Source organism: Rhinoraja longicauda, chromosome 4 (genome assembly GCF_053455715.1).
Source record: "Rhinoraja longicauda isolate Sanriku21f chromosome 4, sRhiLon1.1, whole genome shotgun sequence".
In the NCBI taxonomy this organism is placed as follows: domain Eukaryota; kingdom Metazoa; phylum Chordata; class Chondrichthyes; order Rajiformes; family Arhynchobatidae; genus Rhinoraja; species Rhinoraja longicauda.
The window spans coordinates 74,169,465-74,189,445 of NC_135956.1; the positions used below are offsets into that span (position 1 = coordinate 74,169,465).

Below are 19,981 nucleotides of genomic sequence, written 5' to 3' on the forward strand. Positions count from 1 at the left end.
CTTGTCCAGAAGATGGAGCTAATTGCTTTCCAGTGAATTTAGCTGATTGTAAATTTCAAACAGATTTATTTTTGAAAGAATAAATGAATGAACAGAAGATAGTTTTTCCAGTGAGCTACTCCTTGTACAACCAAACAATGTACCTACAGTATATTAGAAGCTAATCTCCCATGTTGGTGATCCTGGATTATTGAGAGTGACTGGATCACTGGACACTTTACTGGTTATATCACTTTCTTTCATCCTGCTTCACTGCCACAATGTAGACTCTATGAAGTGGCGCAAGTCAAGTAATGTGTTTAGTTTAGAGATACAGCGTGGAAACCGGCCCTTCAACCCACCAAGTCCGCACCAGCCAGCAGTCCCCACCCGCTAACACTATTCTACACACTAGGGACAATTTACAATTATACCAAGCTCATTAGCCTACAAACTTGCACGTCTTTGGAGTGTGGGAGGAAACCGGAGATCCCGGCGAAACCCCACGCAACTCACGGTGAGAAAGTACAAATTCCGTACCGACAGCACCGGTAGTCCGGATTGAACCCGAGTCTCCGGCGCTGTAAGGCAGCATCTCTATCCCTGTGCCACCCTTCTTCACTGTATCCTAAGGTATGTGAGTTTTTGCCCTGGTTTGGAATATCTCAGCCTGCTCATTTACTAGAAATTGAGAGAGCTTCTGCTTCTTACCACCTTACAGTTCCTAGGACCCATCACCTCTACTGAGACTGGGAAAAACCAACCTTTTGGGCAAGGACTTAAACCAAGGCCCACCTGCCCCAGGTGCTTGGAGGCCTACCAAGTAATATACGAGAAGAATTCCTCAGTGTCTTAGCTAATACTGCAAAAACAGATTATCCAAATGTAATCAGCTCGTTTGTGAGATCTTGCTGTCTTGTTTACTGTACAAGAACACTGATTACAGTTCAAAAATGCTTAATTTTGTGTAAATATACAATAGGAATTTCACTGTGCAGTTGCCCATGTGACAAATAAAGCACCATTGAAATGTAAATTACATAGTTCAGTGCAGCTTCACGATAAACAAATGTAAAGTGATCCTGAAGTCATAACACGTGTGACAAAGTCTTCCTCTTGTTAACTAATGGCAGCTTACCATATTTATCTGGAGTTGGATTTTTTTCTGGGCAGAAGCTTGTGGCACCAATCTTGGCCATTAATTAAACATCAGTGGACTGTTGCTGCTGTACAAACTGCGCAGCAAATGGCAAAAAATATCTACGGCTTCATTGCAACTGTTCCCAAAATATGATCCCAAAACATAATTTCCATCTAATTTTTTTACCAGGTCATTTGTTAACCCAGTTTAAATATATGTTCTTGAATAATGGGTAAAAATACTAGAATTTTGTAAACGAGGCATATGTGAGGCTTCACCATACCACTTGCAGCCAAATGGCACTTACAAAATGCAAGAGATGGCAGTAATGCTTAACACATGCAACACAATCACTTTGACATGGAAGTGTGTATGATGTTGATCACTGCTTTTTTAAAATAAATATACACCGAGCAGCCAAAACATTATGACCGCCTGCCTAATATGCTGTTGATCTTACGTGTGGCTCCAAAACTGCGGCACGGTGGCGCAGCGGTAGAGTTGCTGCCTTACAGCGAATGCAGCGCGTGAGACTTGGGTTCGATCCTGACTACGGGCGCCGTCTACGGAGTTTGTACGTTCTCTCCGTGACCTGCGTGGGTTTTCTCCGAGATCTTCGGTTTCCTCCCACACTCCAAAAACGTACAGGTATGTAGGTTAATTGGCTGGGGAAAATGTAAAAATTGTTCCTAGTGTAGGATAGTGTTAATGTGCGGGGATCGCTGGGCGGCTCGGACCCGGTGGGTCGAAGGGCCTGTATCTCTAAATTTAAATCTAAATCTAAAACAGCGCCGACCTGCCGAGGCACGTGCTCTACAAGACCCCTAGGGTGTCCTGTGGTATCTGGCACCAAAACATTAGCAACAGATCCTTCAAGTCCTGTAAGTTAAGTTGCGAGGTGGAGCCGCCGTGGATCGGACTTGTCGATCCACCACATTCCACAGATGCTCAATCAGATTGAGATCTGGGGAATTTGGAGGCCAGGGCAACACCGTGAACACTTCATCAGTTCCTCAAACCATTCTCGAACAACGTGTGCAGTGTGGCAGGGCGCATTACCCTGCTAAAAGAGGCCTCTGCCATCAAGAAATACCATTGCCATGAAACGGCACCTGGTCTGCAACGATGTTTAGGTAGGTGACAGGTGTCAAATGAACATCCACATGAATGGCCGGACCCAGGGTTTCCCAGCAGAACATTGACCAGAGCATCACACTCCTTCCAACCGGCTTGTCGTCTTCCCACAGTCGGTTCGGATCAGACAGGATAGCCTTTGTAGCCCTCGCGCATCAATGAGCCTTGGGCGCCCAACACCCTGTCCCTCCTCGAACCACTGTCAGCAGGTACTCGCCACTGCTGACCGTGAGCACCTCACAAGCCTTGCCGTTTCAGAGTTGCTCTGACCCAGTCATCTGGCCGTAACAATTTGGCCTTTGTCGAAGTTGCTCAGGTCTTTACTCCTGCCCATTTCTCCTGCATCCAACACATCAACTTCAAGAACTGACTGTTCACTTGCAGCTTAATATGTGCCACCCCTTGACAGGTGCAGGGAACAAGATAACCAATGTTATTCACTTCACCTGTCAGTGGTCATAATGTTTTGTATGATCAGTGTAAAGTTGCCATAATAAAAACACTCGTTGACCATATGAATACATTTAAAATTTGCCACATGGAAATCGCAATGGTAGCACATCATATCTCTGCTCTATAAGAATGTTGTCGTGACATGGTGTCCATATTTTGCTTCATGCTTTTAACTGTTCAAATTTGCAGCTAACCTTAGAACGTCAAAAGACTGCAGAAAAAGAGCGCTTGTACCTTATATATGCCAAACAGTGGTGGAGAGAATATCTTCAGATCCGACCTTCACATAACACCAGACTTGTGAAAATATTTGCACAGGTTTGTCTTTAAGGACAAGTCCTAAATTATTATTTAAAGTCACATTTCAGATACTGTACTAGTTATGCAAGTAACTACAAATTTTACGTAAGTTTTTTACAATGCTATTACAATGAGTTTAATATACACTGTGCAATATAGTGCATGATTACATCTCATATGTTTGTTAGAAACGAAGGCAAAAATTGCTGGAGAATGACCCCGACCCGAAAAGTCACCCATTCATCTTCTCCAGGGATGTTTTCGGACCCTCTGAGTTACTCCAGCACTTTGTATCTTTTTTTGCTAAAGAAGCATCTGCAGTTCCTTGTGTCTCCATTTGATTGTTGGATGTTGGCAAACTGAGATAATCTTTGTTTAGGAGCAGTTCATGTGGCCCATTAGAGTAAATTAGTGGGTTAATAAGGGAAGGGAAGAAGTGTCCAAATTAAATATGAATGCAGCAAATGTTAGCAGATTATTTCATTGCAAAGATATTGAAACTGAAACTAAATGTTCCATCTTGATAAATATCTGTGAACGTGTCACGGTGGTGCAGCAGTGGAGGGTTCAATCCTACCTACAGGTGCAGCCTGTGCAGAGTTTGTATGTTCTCCCTGTGACCAGCGTGGAATTTCTCCAGGTGCTCTGTTTTCCCCTCTCAATTCAAACATGTACAGATTTGTACGTTAATTTGCTTTGGTAAAATTTATTCACAAAATGCTGGAGTAAATCAGCAGGTCGGGCAGCATCTCAGGAGAGAAGGAATTCTGAAGAAGGGTCTCGACCCGTAACGTCACCCATTCCTTCTCTCCTGAGATGCTGCCCGACCTGCTGAGTTACTCCAGCATTTTGTGAATAAATACCTTCGATTTGTACCAGCATCTGCAGTTATTTTCTTACACTGCTTTGGTAAAATTGTAGGTTGTCCCTAGTGTGTGTAGGATAGTGTTAGTGTGCAAGGATCGCTGGTCGGCGCAGACTCGGTGGGGCGAAGGGCCTGTTTCCGCGCTGTATCTCTAAACTAAACACCGTCCAGTGAGGGTCAATGGATATGGAACAGACGTCTAAACGCTTAACTGAGCACTTAAACTGGCAGGGCCTATAGGAGGATACAGACTTGTGACAAATGGGATTAGCATAGGTGGGCATGGATGTGGTGGCTTGAAAGGCCCACTTCTGTTCTGTATAACTCTTTTCTGTACCTCATGACTATAGTTCTTTTCCTGTAAAAGCATTGATGACTAATTTTTTTCTCTTCCGCGACCTCCCACAATAGATATTGCTGTCCCAGCTGGAACTCGCTAAGTGCACAACTTAAGGGTGGATCCTTACTTTATCTTTAAATGGCTCAATTTATATATGCTACCTAAAACTGAAATGAACTCCCTGGGTGGACAGTGGTGCTCTAATGACAATTAAGTTACGAGACCAGCACTTAAATTACCAAGCCATAGAAGACTACTCAATGAGATTTGTAAACCTATGTACTATATGGTTAGCATGGGCATCATGGGCTGAAGGGCTTGTGTTGTTCTGTATTACTCTATAACTAACCTTAGACTCTAGAGATACAGAACAGAAATAGGCTGTTCGACTCACTGAGTCCGCGCTGACCAGCGATCACCCTGCACGCTAGCACTATCCTACACACTAGAGACTATTTACAATTTTACCGAAGCCAATTAACCTACAAACCTGTTCGTCTGTGTGTGAGGAAACTGGAGCACCGAGAGAAAACCCGCGCGGTAACAGGGAAAACGTGCAAACTCCGTACAGACAGCATCCATAGCCAGGATCGAACATGGGTGTCTGGCGCTGTAAGGCAGCAAGTCTCTCGATGTGCCGCCCAGATATTGGGGGGGGGGGGGATAGTTACAGAGTGATACACCTTGCTAAAAAACTTTTGAAATAGAAATTGACTTGCTAAAGAGATTGACCATTTTCTCCTTTCCTCTCCTGTCTCAGAATGAAAACAGTGTGAATCATCCAGTGTGCTCCTACGTAAGACCCTTGCGAGCTGGTAGACTTTTGGACACACCGAGACAAGCTGCTCGGTTTGTCAACGTTCTCGGCTATGAGAGAGCAGCCATGGTTGGAGGTGGATCCAAGCAAGAGCAATGGTGCACTCTCCTGAGTTTTCTCTGCAGAGGCAAGGTACACACCTCACATTCCTTTTAATTTTCAGTTCTATCTTCATTAGGTGATTGATTAAAGATAAATTAGATATTTTAAATCAAAATTAGTCTGAAAAAGGGTCTCGATCCGAAACATCACCCATTCCTTCGCTCCAGAGATGCTGCCTGACCCGCTGAGTTACTCCAGCTTTTTGTGTCTATATTAGAATTTTCTCTTTATTTTATGATATAGAGGAGTCAGTTTTAGCCCATTGAGATCTGTTGGCTCTTAGAACAATCCCATTCCTCAATCAAACCCCCTATGACACATTCTCATCAACTGCTCAGATTCTGCTATTCCTTTGGAAAAGTTAGAAATTAAAGATATTTACCAAAGAGGGAATGAGAAAAGGAGAACATTTTTGATAGGGTGGGTAATCATCCAAGAATGGGTGACTTTTTTCCTCCTCCCTCCACACACCCAATCTTGCTGAAATGTACAAACGTGTCCATTATGCTCCTAATTTTTTGAACACATTAAGAAAAACTTGCATTCAGTATCTCCCAATCCACACACTTTCAAATAAATTCCCATTCTTTCCACCCTTCTCCCTTGTTGTAACTTAAAACATCTTGTTTCCTGCTGCCTGTCACCCATCATTACTCATTGGGGTAACTACCCTCTCAAATTACTGTCTTTCCAAGATATATCTGATTTTAGTTTGTATCAAGCCTGTTCATAGCTCCCACATTTTGTCAAAATGACTCATCACAGTCCCTTATTTGATTTTGTAAGTTTGTCCTAATTTATATTTCGCTTGCAAATATTCTGCATATTACAAGTTTCCACATAAACATCAAAAATTTAATAAGTCATGATTAAGAGCATTTCAAGCATTTTTATTTCATTTCAGATTTTTGGTATTTTCCTAAGACTTTCATCTTCAAAGTTATCACTCTCTTCACACAAAATAGGCAGTTATCTCTTTTAAGCTCATTTCCTAACTATTTGCCCATTTGGAAAGCTTATTAAAACCTATTCCATAAACCATTATCACTGTCCGATTCACCTCTACCCCATTACGAACATTGGACTTTGTCTCTGGTATTATCGTGCTTCAATGCTGAAAACTATATACTGCATTCTATTTTTTCCTTTTCTCTACCTGTTGTACTTGAGATGATTGTATTCATGTATGGTATTAAGTGATTTCATTTGGGTCGCATTCAAAGCAAAGATTTTTGCTGTGCCTTGGTACACGTAGCAATGATAAACCTAAATCTATAGTAATCTCTTACAGTTCTTGTCATTTTTGACCCTTTACCATCTGTGCCCCGTCTGCAACTTGGAAATGTGAATTCAAGATTTTAATCTAAACCTTTAACGTTAATTCTCATAGAGTCACAGCGCCAGAGACCTGGGTTCGATCCTGACCTCGGGTGCTGTCCTGTTGTGAAGTTTGCACTCTCTCCCTATAATGGCATGGGTTTCCTCCGGGTGTTCCGGTTTCCCTCCACGTTCCAAAGACATACGGGTTAATTGGCCTCTAAATTGCCCCGACTGTAAGGAGTGGATGTGAAAGTGGGATAACATAGAAATAGTATGAACGGGTGATCGATGGTCGGTGTGGACTCAGAGCCGAAGGGCCTGTTTCCACACTGTATCTCTAAATCAAAACTAAAAAATGTCCCCCTTATTGTCCCGTGACTAATTACCCTTTACTCTCAATGCCAGACAACAAATCTCTCCCATTTCTTCATTTGCTGCTTATTTAAGTCACTTTTCCACATTGCTCTGTTGTCTCTTTTCGTTATTTAAGCATTTCTATCTTCCACCCATTCCCTCTCTGCACCCATTCCCTCTCTGCATTCTTAAATTCCAAATCTCAAATTCCTCCCAGAAAGATCATAAACCTGAAAATTAATTGTTTCTCTTTCCACGGATGCAGTCTGATTAGCTGAATGCTTCCAATATTCCCATTTTTCAGATGTCCAGTATCCACAGTGTTTTACCTCTAATTTATTACCATCAAGTATGTGAAGTTCATAAATATTAGGAGCAGAATTAGGCCATTTGGCCCATCAAGTCTACTCCACCATGGCTGATCTTACTCTCCCCCTCGATCCCATTCTCCTGCATTCTCCCATAACCCCTGACATCCATACTAATCATGAATCCATTTATCTATCTCTGCCTTAAAAATATCAATTGACGGCCTCCACAGCCTTTGGTGGCAATCAATTCCACTGATTCACCACCCTTCTGAGTCTGCTACGTAATCTCTTAACCCATGCATCCAATTCCTATTCACACCAATTTTTATTCCAGAATTACTTTATCTTGTTTTGCTCCCACAATATTTTGTGAAAAAGTTTGAATGAGAACTACTAAATAGGGTTATTGTTGTCATGTGTATTGATATAGTGGAAAAAACATGGATTACGTGCTATCCAGTAAATCGTGCTATACATGAGTACAATCAAGCCAACACAAGTACAACAGTACAAAGAAAAATACCAAGAAGCAGAATATAGTGTTATAAAATGATGGCATTATAATTATGGAGAAAATGCAGTTTTTGAAAAAAAAAATGTGGGGACGCTTTTCCTGAATCTGGCAATTGCAACCTACTTCATTAAATATTTTTACAGATTCATTTGTGACAGGCTTCTGAGGGTATTTTTAAATTATAAGAAAGATATCAGCACTAATGCTGTAGTTTAGGGATGGCATGGTTGGTGTTGCCATTAGCATTGCTTCCCCAGCTCCAGAGATCTGCATTCAGTCCTGATTCTGGGTGGTGTCGGTGAAGTTTGCATGTCTTACCCCTTCTGTGGCAGTTTCTGTTGAGTGCTCCAGTTTCTTTCCAATTCTCAAAGCTATGCTGGTAGGTTAGTCACCCATTAGTGTAGGTAAGTGCCAATAGAATCATATGAGGGTTGATGGGCAAATGAAGGAGCATATGTTGCTGGGCCCCAGGGAAGAGCAGCTGGGAATTGGGTGGAGAGGCTTGCATGTGAGAGCTGGCATGGACCCAATGGAATGAATAGCTTCCCCCTGTATTGTAATAAGTAAATGAGTTTATTATCTTCTTGAGATGTTTGAAAACATTTTCTACATCCAAGCATTTACTTATTAGGAAGGTCTTTGTTATGCAGGCAAATTATTTTCTATTGTTCCATTAGTCTAATTTAGGTTAGAGATACAGCGTGGATACAGACTCATCAAATCCGTGCCGGCCAGTGGATAGTACACTATGTGCTACACTAGTACTATCCTACATAATTTACAGAGCCAATCAACCTACAAACCTGTATGTCTTTGGAGTGTGGGAGGAAACCGGAGCACCTGGAGAAAGCCCACGTGGTCAGAGTGAGAGCGAACAAACTCCATGCAGACAGCACCGCTAGTCAGGATCGAACCAGGATCTCTGGTGCTGTAAGGCAGCAACTCTACCGCTGTGCCACCATGCTGATCAATTGATCAAAGGTGAGCTGGTCGGTAGGGGAAGATAAAATGGGGCAAGAAAGAGACAAAAGAAAAACACTTTAATGTACATAAATGGTTTTACACCCCATGATGGGTTGAGGTGAGTGATTTTTCCATTGTCGAGAAACCGTATGATCAACTGTTGGTGACCTACAGGGAGACTGTGAAGACCATGCCACCTTGCTGTGCAGTTTGCTGCTGGGCTTTGGATTGGATGCCTATGTGTGTGTTGGAACAAAAGCAAGAAGGGTGCCGCACACTTGGGTGATGGCATATGGAACAAGTGGAGCCGTCGTTTTCTGGGAGAGCTTAACTGGACACAGGTGAAAGCAATGTGTGTGCAATGTGAACAATGAACAAAATGCCTGGCACACAGCAGATCCACCATTTAACTATGTAGCATTACCAGTGTGTTTTTCTACCCCAGTGTTCTGTATCCCGATTCTCAGGTGTAATTCTGAGAGTGAGTGCTTAGGCAGTCTCTCTAACCCGATCTTCTTAAAGTTTTACCACCTTGGAACCATGCTCGGTTTAAGTGTTGGGTTCATTTATTTGTTTGGAGAAAATTGTTAACTTTAAGCCAAGTGACAAATTTTGTGACTAAAGTTAGAGATCAGCCATGATATTATGTTCCTTCATTCCATAATATCATGGCTGATCTCTAACTTTAGTGCCATTTACTTGCATTGACCCTTATCTCTCAATTCTCCAATTATCCAAAAATCGGTTGTTGTTTTTTTGAAACATGCTTCACAGCCCTCTAGGATAGAGAATTCTAAGGAATCGCTCCCTTCAGAAAGAAGAAAATTCAAACTTGACTTCTTTTGAAATAGTGAATGCTGTTTCCATACCCAGCCAGGTGAAACATCCCTACATCTATTCCTGTCATGGCCCATTTTGAAGATTTTAAAGCCATCCACAGTTTCTTTTAAATGTGACAGTATGGGGCCAGTCCTCGCATAACGAGTCAGTCTGGTCAACTTTTGCTAATCTCTTAATCTCGAATATACTTCATTTGGAAGGTAGAACAGATCTGTGACAATAATTCTGGACGTGCTATCAGCAAGCCTATATAATGGGAGCAAGAAATCGTTTGTACTCAAACCCTTTTGCTATAAAGCCAACATGCCATTTGCCTCCTAAATGATTGCTTAATCTGTATGCTCATTCTCTGTTAGGTGTACAAGGACCAAAGTTCCTATGAATACCAGACTCTCACCATTATAGATATTGCTCCATCGTTCTATTTTTTCCATTGAAAGAGATAACCATGCATTTTCCCCCACTGCCATGTCCTTGACTGTTCATTTAACGTCTTTCCTGAAATAACTCTGCACCCTTTTCACAGTCTACACTTCCACCCAGCTTTGCATCATCATCAAATTTGTATATATTACATTTGATCCTCTTATTTAAATCATTGATCTCACTTGTAAACAGCTGGTGCCCCTGAAAGCAAGTATCAGTCACATCTTTCCAAATGGAAAATGATACATTTATTCCTACTAGTTTTTGTTCAATAATCCATTATGTGGCACCTTATAAAAGATTGTCTTGCTACTCCTTCCTGTGGATTAGATAGGGTAAATGCACAGAGCCTTTTATCCAGGGCAGGGGAAATTAAAAACCGGAGGACATAGGTTTAAGGTGAAAGGGGCAAGATTTTATAGGAGCCTGAGGGACAACTTTGCCAGAGGAGGTAGCTGAGGTAGGTACTAAAACAGCATTTAAACAAAACTTGGACAAGTACATGGATAGGAAATGTTGAGAGGGATATGGGCCAAACGCAGACAAATGGGTCTAGCATAGATAGGGCATCTTGGTCGGCATGGATGAGGTGAGCCCAAGGGCCTGTTTCCGTGCTGTATGACTCTGGTTATATTTCAGCATTTTCCGAGATGCCAGGCCAGTTGGTTTCTAACTTCTGTTTTCTCTCTCCCTCTTTTCTTAAATAGTGGGGTTAAATTTGCTGTCTAAATCTTTGGGAATCATTATAGAATCGATGGAAATTTGGAAGATGACATCAAATTCATCTCCATAACCATTTCCTTCAAAACCTTAGAATGGAGGTATTTTGGCTTTCAGTCTCATTACTTTTTCCAATACTTTTATTTTTATCAATGCCTAATAACTTTGAACTCGTACTGTACCTGGATATTTCCACTATTTCTTGGAGGTTTTATGTGATTTCTATGAAGATCGACCCAAAGGAGTTTAATTTATCCGCCTTTTCCTAATTCTTCAACATAATTTTACGTCCCATCCTGTAAGAGATACATGTTAACTTTAATTAATATTTTTCCTTTGTACAAGGCAATTGAGGTCTTGGGTCTTTTATGTTTCATGCTAGACTATTCTATGTTTTACTTTTCCTTTGCTTTTCAAAGCTTTGTTGTCCTTTGCTGAACTTTAATACTTCTGAAGAAGGGTCTCGACCTGAAACGTCACCCATTCCCTCTCTCCTAGATGCTGCCTGACCTGCTGAGTTACTCCAGCATTTTGTGATACCTTTAATACTTTCCAAATCAGTTGGTACAAGAGTCATGAAATCATGTTGCAGCCGCATGAAACTTTGGTTGGGTCACATTTGGAGTATTGAGTCCAGTTCTTGTCACCCCATTACAGGATGGATGTGGAGGCTTTGGAAAGGGTGTGGAAGAGGTTTACCAAAATGCTGCCTGTATTCAAGGGAATTAGTTATTAGAGGTTAGACAAACTTGGATTATTTTCATTAAGCATCTTGATTGAAGCTGAGGGGAAACCTGAGGATTTTAGACAGGCACATGGATATGCAGGGATGTGGATTACATGCAGGCAGAGGGGATTAGTTTAACTCTGCATGATGTTCGACACAGACATTATGGACCGAAGGGCCTGTTGTTGTGGTGTGCTGTTTTGTGTTAACCACAAAATGCTGGGGTAACTCAGCGTGTCAGGCAGCATCTCTGGAGAAATTGGACGGGTGACGTTTCGGGTCGGGATGTTTCTTCAAACTGAAGAAGGGTCCTGACCTGAAACGTCGCCTATCTGTTTTCTCCAGAGATGTTGCCTGACCTGCTGTTTCTCCAGCATTTTGTGTCTATCTTTTGTGTAAACCAGCAATTGCAGTTCATTTTTATTGCAGGTTACTGCGTGAGTTAGGGCTCATTGGTTTGAGGGTAACATGTTATAGTTGAGGATTGGTTTACAGGCAGAAAACAATATAGATAAAAGGGCCATTTTCAAGCATTACCTAATCTGTTAGATTGGTGCAGGGGTCTCACTAATTACAATGTATATTAATGTTTCATGGCCGAATCAAGCTCATTATATCTCTTCTAGCTGATGTATAGTGATTGGTATGAATATACATTGTGGAGAGTGCACCATCTCCACAGAGGCTTTGTGCGTGGGCAGGAAGATGGCAGATGAACTACACTGAGTGGAATATGATAATTTCCACTTTAGTACATGGAACAGAAAAATAATATTATTTAAATGGTGCGATACTATTAAACTTTGTTCAGGGACTGACACCGACCACTTGTAAATGAAACAAAGTTTATAATTTTGGAGGCAAATGGAATGTTGGTCATCATTCATTGCAAGAGGGATCAAGTACATGAGTGGGGACGTTTGGCTACAATTGTACAGGACTTTGATAAGACCATGCCTGGAGTACTGCATGTAGTTTTGCAGCCAATGTTTACCAGATTGATTGCTGCGATCAGTTGTAGAAACAAGGAACTACAGATGCTGGTTTATGCAAAAGGTAGATACAAGGTGCTGGAGTAACTCAGTGGGTCAGGCAGCATCTTTCGGGTTGGATCCCTTCTCAGACTGCATTATGAGGAAAAATTAGGCAGAATTGCCCAACATTTACTCCCTGGAGTTTGGATTGCTGAGGTGATCTCTTTGATGATTACGAGAAAGGTTTTCAGGGTAGATACTCTACCATATTCCCTGGAGATCAATGTCTTTAACTAGGGGCCATGGAATAAGTCGACCACTTAAGATCGAGGTGAGGGGGAAGTTCTGCTGAGTTTTGATAGCCAGAACTGTGGATACTGATTCATTAAACATATTCAAGGGTAGGATACATTGTTGAACACGAGGGATTGAGAATTCTGTACCTTGGCACTAAAGTAAACTTGAGGCCAAGGATCAGAACCGTCATAATCTTAAAGGATGGAACAAGCCTGATGGGCTTAATTGCCTTTCCTTGTTTCTAATGCTTCTGCTCTTTGGTGCTGTGCAAAGTAATGGTTTAAAAATTCATCAACTTACTATTCAAATTCTGACAATGTGGTTGATGCACATTTTTTCCATTTAAATTAAGAGAAACATTAGATTCTGTCAATGTTTAATTTGACTTCATTTGTTTAAATTAAACATTGACTGAATATATCTACTGCTTCTCTTAATTGTGCATCGACCATTTTGTCACATAAAGTATAACATAAATTAAGCCAATGTTTGATGCATTTAACACAAAGACGACATTGAGAATCCTTTTCTGTACCAAGAGATGTTTGTAAAGTAGACTTTGTTCCTGTTTTTGTGCAGATACATTCACAGGCCAGTTAACCCTGATGACCCACCGTTAGTAGAGCAACCGAAGAGAGCGTATCCATATTGTTCAATTGGCTGCCTCTTCAATCACCAGAGCTTTTATGCAAATTGTCAACCATCTGACACAGTTGAACTGAGCCACTTTGACCTGAATGACGAATCAAAGTGGAAACCCATGAGTACCGAGGCCATAAAATCTGTGTGCGCTCCTGGCTCATCGACTTCATTGCCACCATTTCCACCTTTGTGCGCTCCAGTGATTGATGCAGCGGCTGCAAGCAATGAGATTGAACTGGTTTTGAGGGGTCTGATTTCTGAGCATAGGAAGGTAAGGAAATGAACGGAGGCAATGAGTTTCGTTTAGGAAACAGGCCTTTCATCCTACTGAGTCCAAGCTGACCCAATGATCACCCATCCACACTCGTTCTATGTTATTCCCACTTTCTTATCTTCTCCCCGCACGCCAGGAACAAATTAAGAGAGGGAATGTTTTTGGGATGCGAGAGGAATGCGCAGCTCCCAGAGGAAACCCACTCGGTCACAGGGAGAACGTGCAAACTCCGCACAGACAGCTCCTGAGGTCAGGATTGAACTCTGGTCTCTGGTGGTGTGAGGCAGCAGCTCTACCAGCTACACCACTGCTCTCCCCCCTTTTTTGAGATCTCCAGTAATGTGACCATATTTCTGTCAATTCATACACACAGGATATAATTGAATGGCACTCTTTTACAGAAGTAGAGCATGGACCAGCACGGGGGCAGGCATTTCGGCCCACAATGTCTGTGCTGAACAGAATGTCAAGATAATCTGCCTGCATGTGATCAAAATCCCTCCATTATGTTAATATACATTTGCCTATCTAACAACCTCTTAAACATGGTTATAATGAAAAGGCGATGGAAATGTTTTATTCAAATTTACTTTCCTTTCTTTAATAAAAGGATATAATGCAAATTTTGCAGCCTATAATTTGATAGCATGACGCAAGGAGTAAACCTGAAACTGGTCAAAGCCTCACAATTTGCAATGAACCACAGTGGAAAGTTTTCTGCGATGTTGATCACCAGTAAGAAGAATTGCCTTTTTGGCCTACAAGGTGAAAAGGGCAAATTGGCCTAAAAATGCATCCCAGCCCAAAATGTCGTCTGTCCATTTCCTTCCACAGATGCTGCCAGACCTGCTGAGTTCCTCCAGCAGTTTTTCTGTTCAAGCTGCCTATCCACCTTAAAGGGTTGCAATTGGCATAAGAAGGTTAAAAATTGTTATATATATATATATATGTTAGCGAGGTCTTCCTGCTTTGTTTGGCAAACCTTGCCCATATATTTGGGTACGGTGGTGCAGCGGTAGAGTCGCTGCCTTGCAGCTCCAGAGACCTGGGTTCGATCCTCACCACGGGTGCTGCCTGTACGGAGTTTGTGTGTTCACCCCGTGACCTGCGTGCATTTTATCCAGGTGCTCTGGTTTCCTCCTACACTGCAAAGACGTACAGATTTGTGAGTTAATTGGCTTGACAAACTTGTAAATTGTCCCAGGTGTGTGTAGGATAGTGTTAAGGGCCTGTTTCTGCACTTGTCGCGAGTTGCACAGCATGACATTTATTGAAACTGAATAATATCTGTCAGAAGCATTAAATTTGCCAATAACCTGGCTTTCTTGTTTAAGGTCTTATTACTAGCACAAATATTTTTATTAGTTGCAGATCTGTGGGCAGTTTCCTCAGTGCTTTCACCCTGATCATTGATGAATCTCTGACGTTACTCCTGCAGAACTGCATGCAGTGTCATTGACTGCCTCTGTCCATAAAAATACCCCCAGAAATGATCAAATCTAAAATCTGACCACTAATTCCAGACAGCTCTATTGTAATAAATAACCTATTATGCACATATTACACAGTATTTACTGTAACAGGCCAATTTGTCGCTGCTGACATTTATCTTCATGTGCTTCCTCCCATCTTCCTACAGATCGTATCTAAAGGTCCCTTTTGCCTTTGACCTCAGTGCTCTGTCATTGTGATAGTTTCCTCACAGTAATGTCTAAGCCTTTTTCATAATTCACATTAGAAATCTCCATGAGTACATCTCTGTCCAATGGATAAATGTATTTCTGAATATATCTTGCAACCATCTTCCCTGTAACACCTCAAGCTAAAATGCCTGCCGTTTCCCAGTTGCCCTTTTAAATAAAGCCATCCCTTTAGCCTTTCTGCGGCCCTTATGGGCAATCCAAGGGAACTAAAAGGGATTTACCAAAGATAACTCATTTAGAAGGTACAGAGTGCTGGACTAGATTAGCGGGTCACCATGTCCACACCGCCCAGCGATCCCAGCGCACTAACACTATCCTACACACACAAGGGACAATTGTACATTTATACCAAGCCAATTAGCCTACAATCCTGTACGTCTTTGGAGTGTGGGAGGAAACCGAAGATCTTGGAGAAAACCCACACAGGTCACGGGGAGAACGTACAAATTCCGTACAGGGGCATCCGTCGTCAGGATCGAACCCGGTCTCTGGCGCTGTGAGGCAGCACCTCTACTGCAGTGCCGCCCTTTGTTCTTTGGCAGTACTGCTAGGAAAATGCTAAACTTTTTTGTTACAATCACTTTAAATGTCAGCATATTATGATGTTAAGAATGTCCTATCCTGAGATCTTAATCAATAATAGGATAATTGCCACTTGCCATTTAATATATCGGTGACCTTTCATCAGTCCTGATTCCACTTCAACAGGATCTCAGCCTGAGCACCGTGTGGGATGACCATCTGTCTTACTTGCTATCGCCGGCACTTGCTGCGTATGAGATTGAGCGCACAACTGGGGTGTCCACGGGCAACGAGGAGTTCCAGGATGCCATCAAGCGAGCGGTGCCCGACGGACATACCTTCAAAGGTTTCCCAATTCACTTTGTGCATCGAAATCCCAGGAGTGCTTTTGCAACGTGTTTAAGGTAAACATATGCACATGGCCATCTCCAAATTCAGAGCTGTGTCTTGGTGCAGGGAGGGCTATAAACAATGTTAAGTGTCTACCTGCCATATAGCCCAAACATAGTACCAGTGTTAATGTTTTATGCACTCCTTCACATATCTGTAAAGTGAGAATAGATGATACTGTGGCAGAAAGCTTTGAAATTTGAAGTCTTACAATTCCAAGAAACTATAAAACTTTTTTTGTATTTTTTTGTAAATATAATATAAAAGGGTTGAGAAAGAACATAGAGTTGAGGTACATAATCTGCCATGATATTGAATGGCAATGCAGACACAGGGACTCCATGGTCTATCCCTACTTTTAATATTTGGTATCATCGCATACGTACTAAGTCTTGGGACTGTAGAAACAAAATCACATGCCGAGGATTGAATGGTCTCAACCCGAAATGTCACCTCTCCATGTTCTCCAGAGATAGACACAAAGTGCTGGAGTAACTCAGCCGGACAGGCAGCATCTCTAGAAAAAGGGTGCGTGAGGTTTTGAGCCGGGACTCTTCTTCAGACTGAACGTGGTAGGGAGGGACACTGGAAGTAGGTCCGGAACATCTCTAGAGATGCTGCCTGACCTGCTGAGTCACTCCATCACTTTGTCCTTAAGTGTTGGGATTCATTGCTACGCCTTAAATGCTCACCTAACTAACTCAAACCCTAGATTCTTGTGACGTATCATGCCATCCCTTTGCCTCATTGATTATCCGCAGACTTTCACTTTAACCCATTTGTTTGATTTCTTTCTTGCGGTAAAGGGATTGTGAGTTCTGCTGTTGTTTAGGGTGCTCTTGAGCTGACCTTCAAGATTCATCTGATTGCAGTAGTGATGAAATCTCTGACCAGTAGAATTAATTGATACGTTTGGAGATAAAGCAGCAAAAAATGTTTAATGTGATGCCTATATGGAAAAACTGGTACAACAGTAGCTTGTTCATGGAGTAAGGATGCAATATTTCATTTTTAGATAAAAATTCTAAAAATGGTAATTCACATGACCAATCCTGGAACATTAATTCAATCAATCTGACAGCCTGTGAACTGAAAGCTGTTTCCAAACAGTTGCAGTGTTGTCTGAAGATCAGTGTATTAGGGTTCTTTTCACTGGGCCGAGTGCCAATCTCATTTCTAAAGTAGTTTAAATTCATTCAATAAATCAATATTACTGACTGGGTTCAAGGGAATGGGCCTTTTCTATGAGTTTAGGAAGGAGCTGCAAATGTTGGTTTACACCGAAGATGGACACAAAAGGCTGGAGTAAGTCAGCGGGTCTGGCAGCATCTCTGGAGAGACAGAATATTCTTTCCTCTACAAATATCCTATTCTTTTTCTCCAGAGATGCTGCCTGACCCGCTGACTTACTCCAGCATCTTGTGTCTATCTTTGGCCTTTTCTATGAGCTGCCATGGAGATAAAGAGAAAGGAGCAGAAATATCAATCTTGTCCTTCAAGCATTCTCCACCATTCATTCATGGCTCATGAACAAAAGTATGGTAATTACCAAATAATCTATATTGGTTGGCCAGGGCACCTAGAGGAGCTCTGAAATCATACCCTACAATCTCTCGGAAGGTTTTAATATCGCACCTGAAAGATGTTACAATGCAGCACTTTCCAGTTACTGGATGGGAGCATTAGCCTAGATTTGTATAGGACAATAACTGCAGATGCTGGTACAAATCGAAGGTATCACAAAATGCTGGAGTAACTCAGCAGGTCAGGCAGCATCTCGGGAGAGAAGGAATGGGTGACGTTTCGGGTCGAGAGATTTGGTACACAAGGGGGCGGCACAGTGATGCAGCTGGCAGACCTGTTGTCTCTCAGCACCAAAGCCCCAGGTTTGATCCTAGCCTTGAGTGCTGTCCGTGTGGAGTTTGCAAGTTCTCCCTGTGACCGCATGGTTTTTACTCCTCCCAAAGTGAGGCGGTTGATAGATTAACTGGTTCCTGTAAACCATCCCCTAATGTGCAGGGAGAAAATGTGAACGAGTGCGAATGGGTGATCAATGGTCAATAGACAATAGGTGCAGGAGGAGGCCATTCGGCCCTTCGAGCCAGCACCACCATTCAATGTGATCATGGCTGATCATTCTCAATCAGTACCCCGTTCCTGCCTTCTCCCCATACCCCCTGACTCCGCTATCCTTAAGAGCTCTATCTAGCTCTCTCTTGAAAGCATTCAGAGAATTGGCCTCCACTGCCTTCTGAGGCAGAGAATTCCACAGATTCACAACTCTCTGACTGAAAAAGTTTTTCCTCATCTCAGTTCTAAATGGCCTACCCCTTATTCTTAAACTGTGGCCCCTTGTTCTGGAATGGGCTGAAAGGTCAGCATGGGCTGAAAGGTCTTTTTCCATTCTGTACCTTTCAATCAATCAAAACAAGCTTTTCACCGTACGTGACAATAAACCGATCCATCAGATTGAATGCGAGTTGAACACCAGCTGACTTGTAGGTAAGAGGTGCTACTCATTGGGTGACTGTAATCATTTCTCCCCCTTTCCATTTCAGATCTCCGTTCTGTGAAGAAATAATTTGCTGTCGGGGAGACCAGGTGCGACTTGCTGTCCGAGTGAGAGTGTATCCGTACCCGGAGTCTGCGTGTGCAGTCTGGATAATGTTTGCATGCAAGTACCGTTCAGTTCTCTGATGCACGGAGCTGTCAAATGGTGCTGCTTTCACTGGTGGTGGATGCCAGCAATGGACTGGTTCCTTGTTGCTCCTCCTTAATGGGCAACCTGCTGGATGGTATTTTTTCAAACCAATCCAATTCCCACAGAACTGGACACTGAAATCCTATTGTACATCTTTCTTGTTAGATGTGTGTATTTATTAAAACATAATCTATGGAGATTGTTTTATAATTTTTTTTTTACAACATATAAAATATTTTGCGACAAAATAAAGCTTATATTTACAAACCCTTGTTATTTTATTCATAGTCAAAGTTAATGTCTTCGAAAGGTTCCTGTAGAGTCTGGAAATCAGCAGTAAAGAGAATGCTGGTAGTACTCGGCATCTGTGGAGGGAAAATCAGCTTATTGTTTTTAAAGTGAAATCCTTAAAGATGTGGAAGCAATGAGAGATTGAAAGAAAAGTTTAAAGTTGTGGAGAAAGGTTTGATGGTTGTTTATTGTCACTTATGCAAAGCATCGTGAAATACATTTGCATAGCCGCCATCTTTTGGCGCTATTTACAAATTAAAAACTCAAGACCAGTCTGCATGCTGGAAGTAGTGGAGCGCCCCCGATCCACGTACACCCAGGTGATCCCCGGCCTGCTACAGGCCCACAGCCTGACGTCCATCTTTCCAGACCGCCTCTGTATCCCAGTGGGGGGGGGGGGGGGAAGGGGGGGTCGTCTCCTGCAGCCGACCTTGAAAGCTGGAGGCAAAACCCTGGTCCCCCTCCTATCAGACCACTCCTCGCGTTCGTCGTCACCAGCGGCTCCCTCCTCAACTCTCCGGTCTCCAGGGGTTCTGAGTTTCAGCCTGCAGGCAGAGATCCGCCGGGCCTCCTTCGCAGCGGTGAACCAGGTCTGCTGCCGCACATGACTAGGCGGCCCACCAGGTCTTTGTCCTCTGCGGCCAGCTGGGTCAGTCCTTGTTCTCGGCGCCCCCCCGGGTCCGTCATTGTACGCCCCCCGCAGCTCCTCGCGGAAGCTTCCCTTCTGGCTTTGAGAAAGGCGGGAGGCTGGATGAGAAGGAATGGTGGTCAGCAACAATGGAATGATCACGGTGGCAATTATGGTTGGCTGAAAGAGAGTGATGAGGTTGGTCAATGACAAAGGCTGTGGCTGGGATGGGTAGAAATAAAAGAAGACAAAG

General features: G+C 42.6%; 1 protein-coding gene across 1 annotated transcript in view; it reads left to right on the forward strand.

Annotated features, from left to right (window-relative positions):
• The window catches only part of cep76 (centrosomal protein 76), a 44,314-nt gene extending 25,316 nt beyond the window's left edge, over positions 1–18,998 (forward strand). The window contains exons 7-12 of the mRNA XM_078398686.1: positions 2,897–3,025; positions 4,973–5,161; positions 8,768–8,934; positions 13,157–13,490; positions 15,905–16,122; positions 18,667–18,998. Of these exons, the coding sequence (XP_078254812.1) occupies positions 2,897–3,025; positions 4,973–5,161; positions 8,768–8,934; positions 13,157–13,490; positions 15,905–16,122; positions 18,667–18,805 (1,176 nt within the window). The 3' untranslated portion in view covers positions 18,806–18,998. The remainder of the gene's footprint in view (positions 1–2,896; positions 3,026–4,972; positions 5,162–8,767; positions 8,935–13,156; positions 13,491–15,904; positions 16,123–18,666) is intronic.
• Positions 18,999–19,981: the final 983 nt, after the last annotated feature.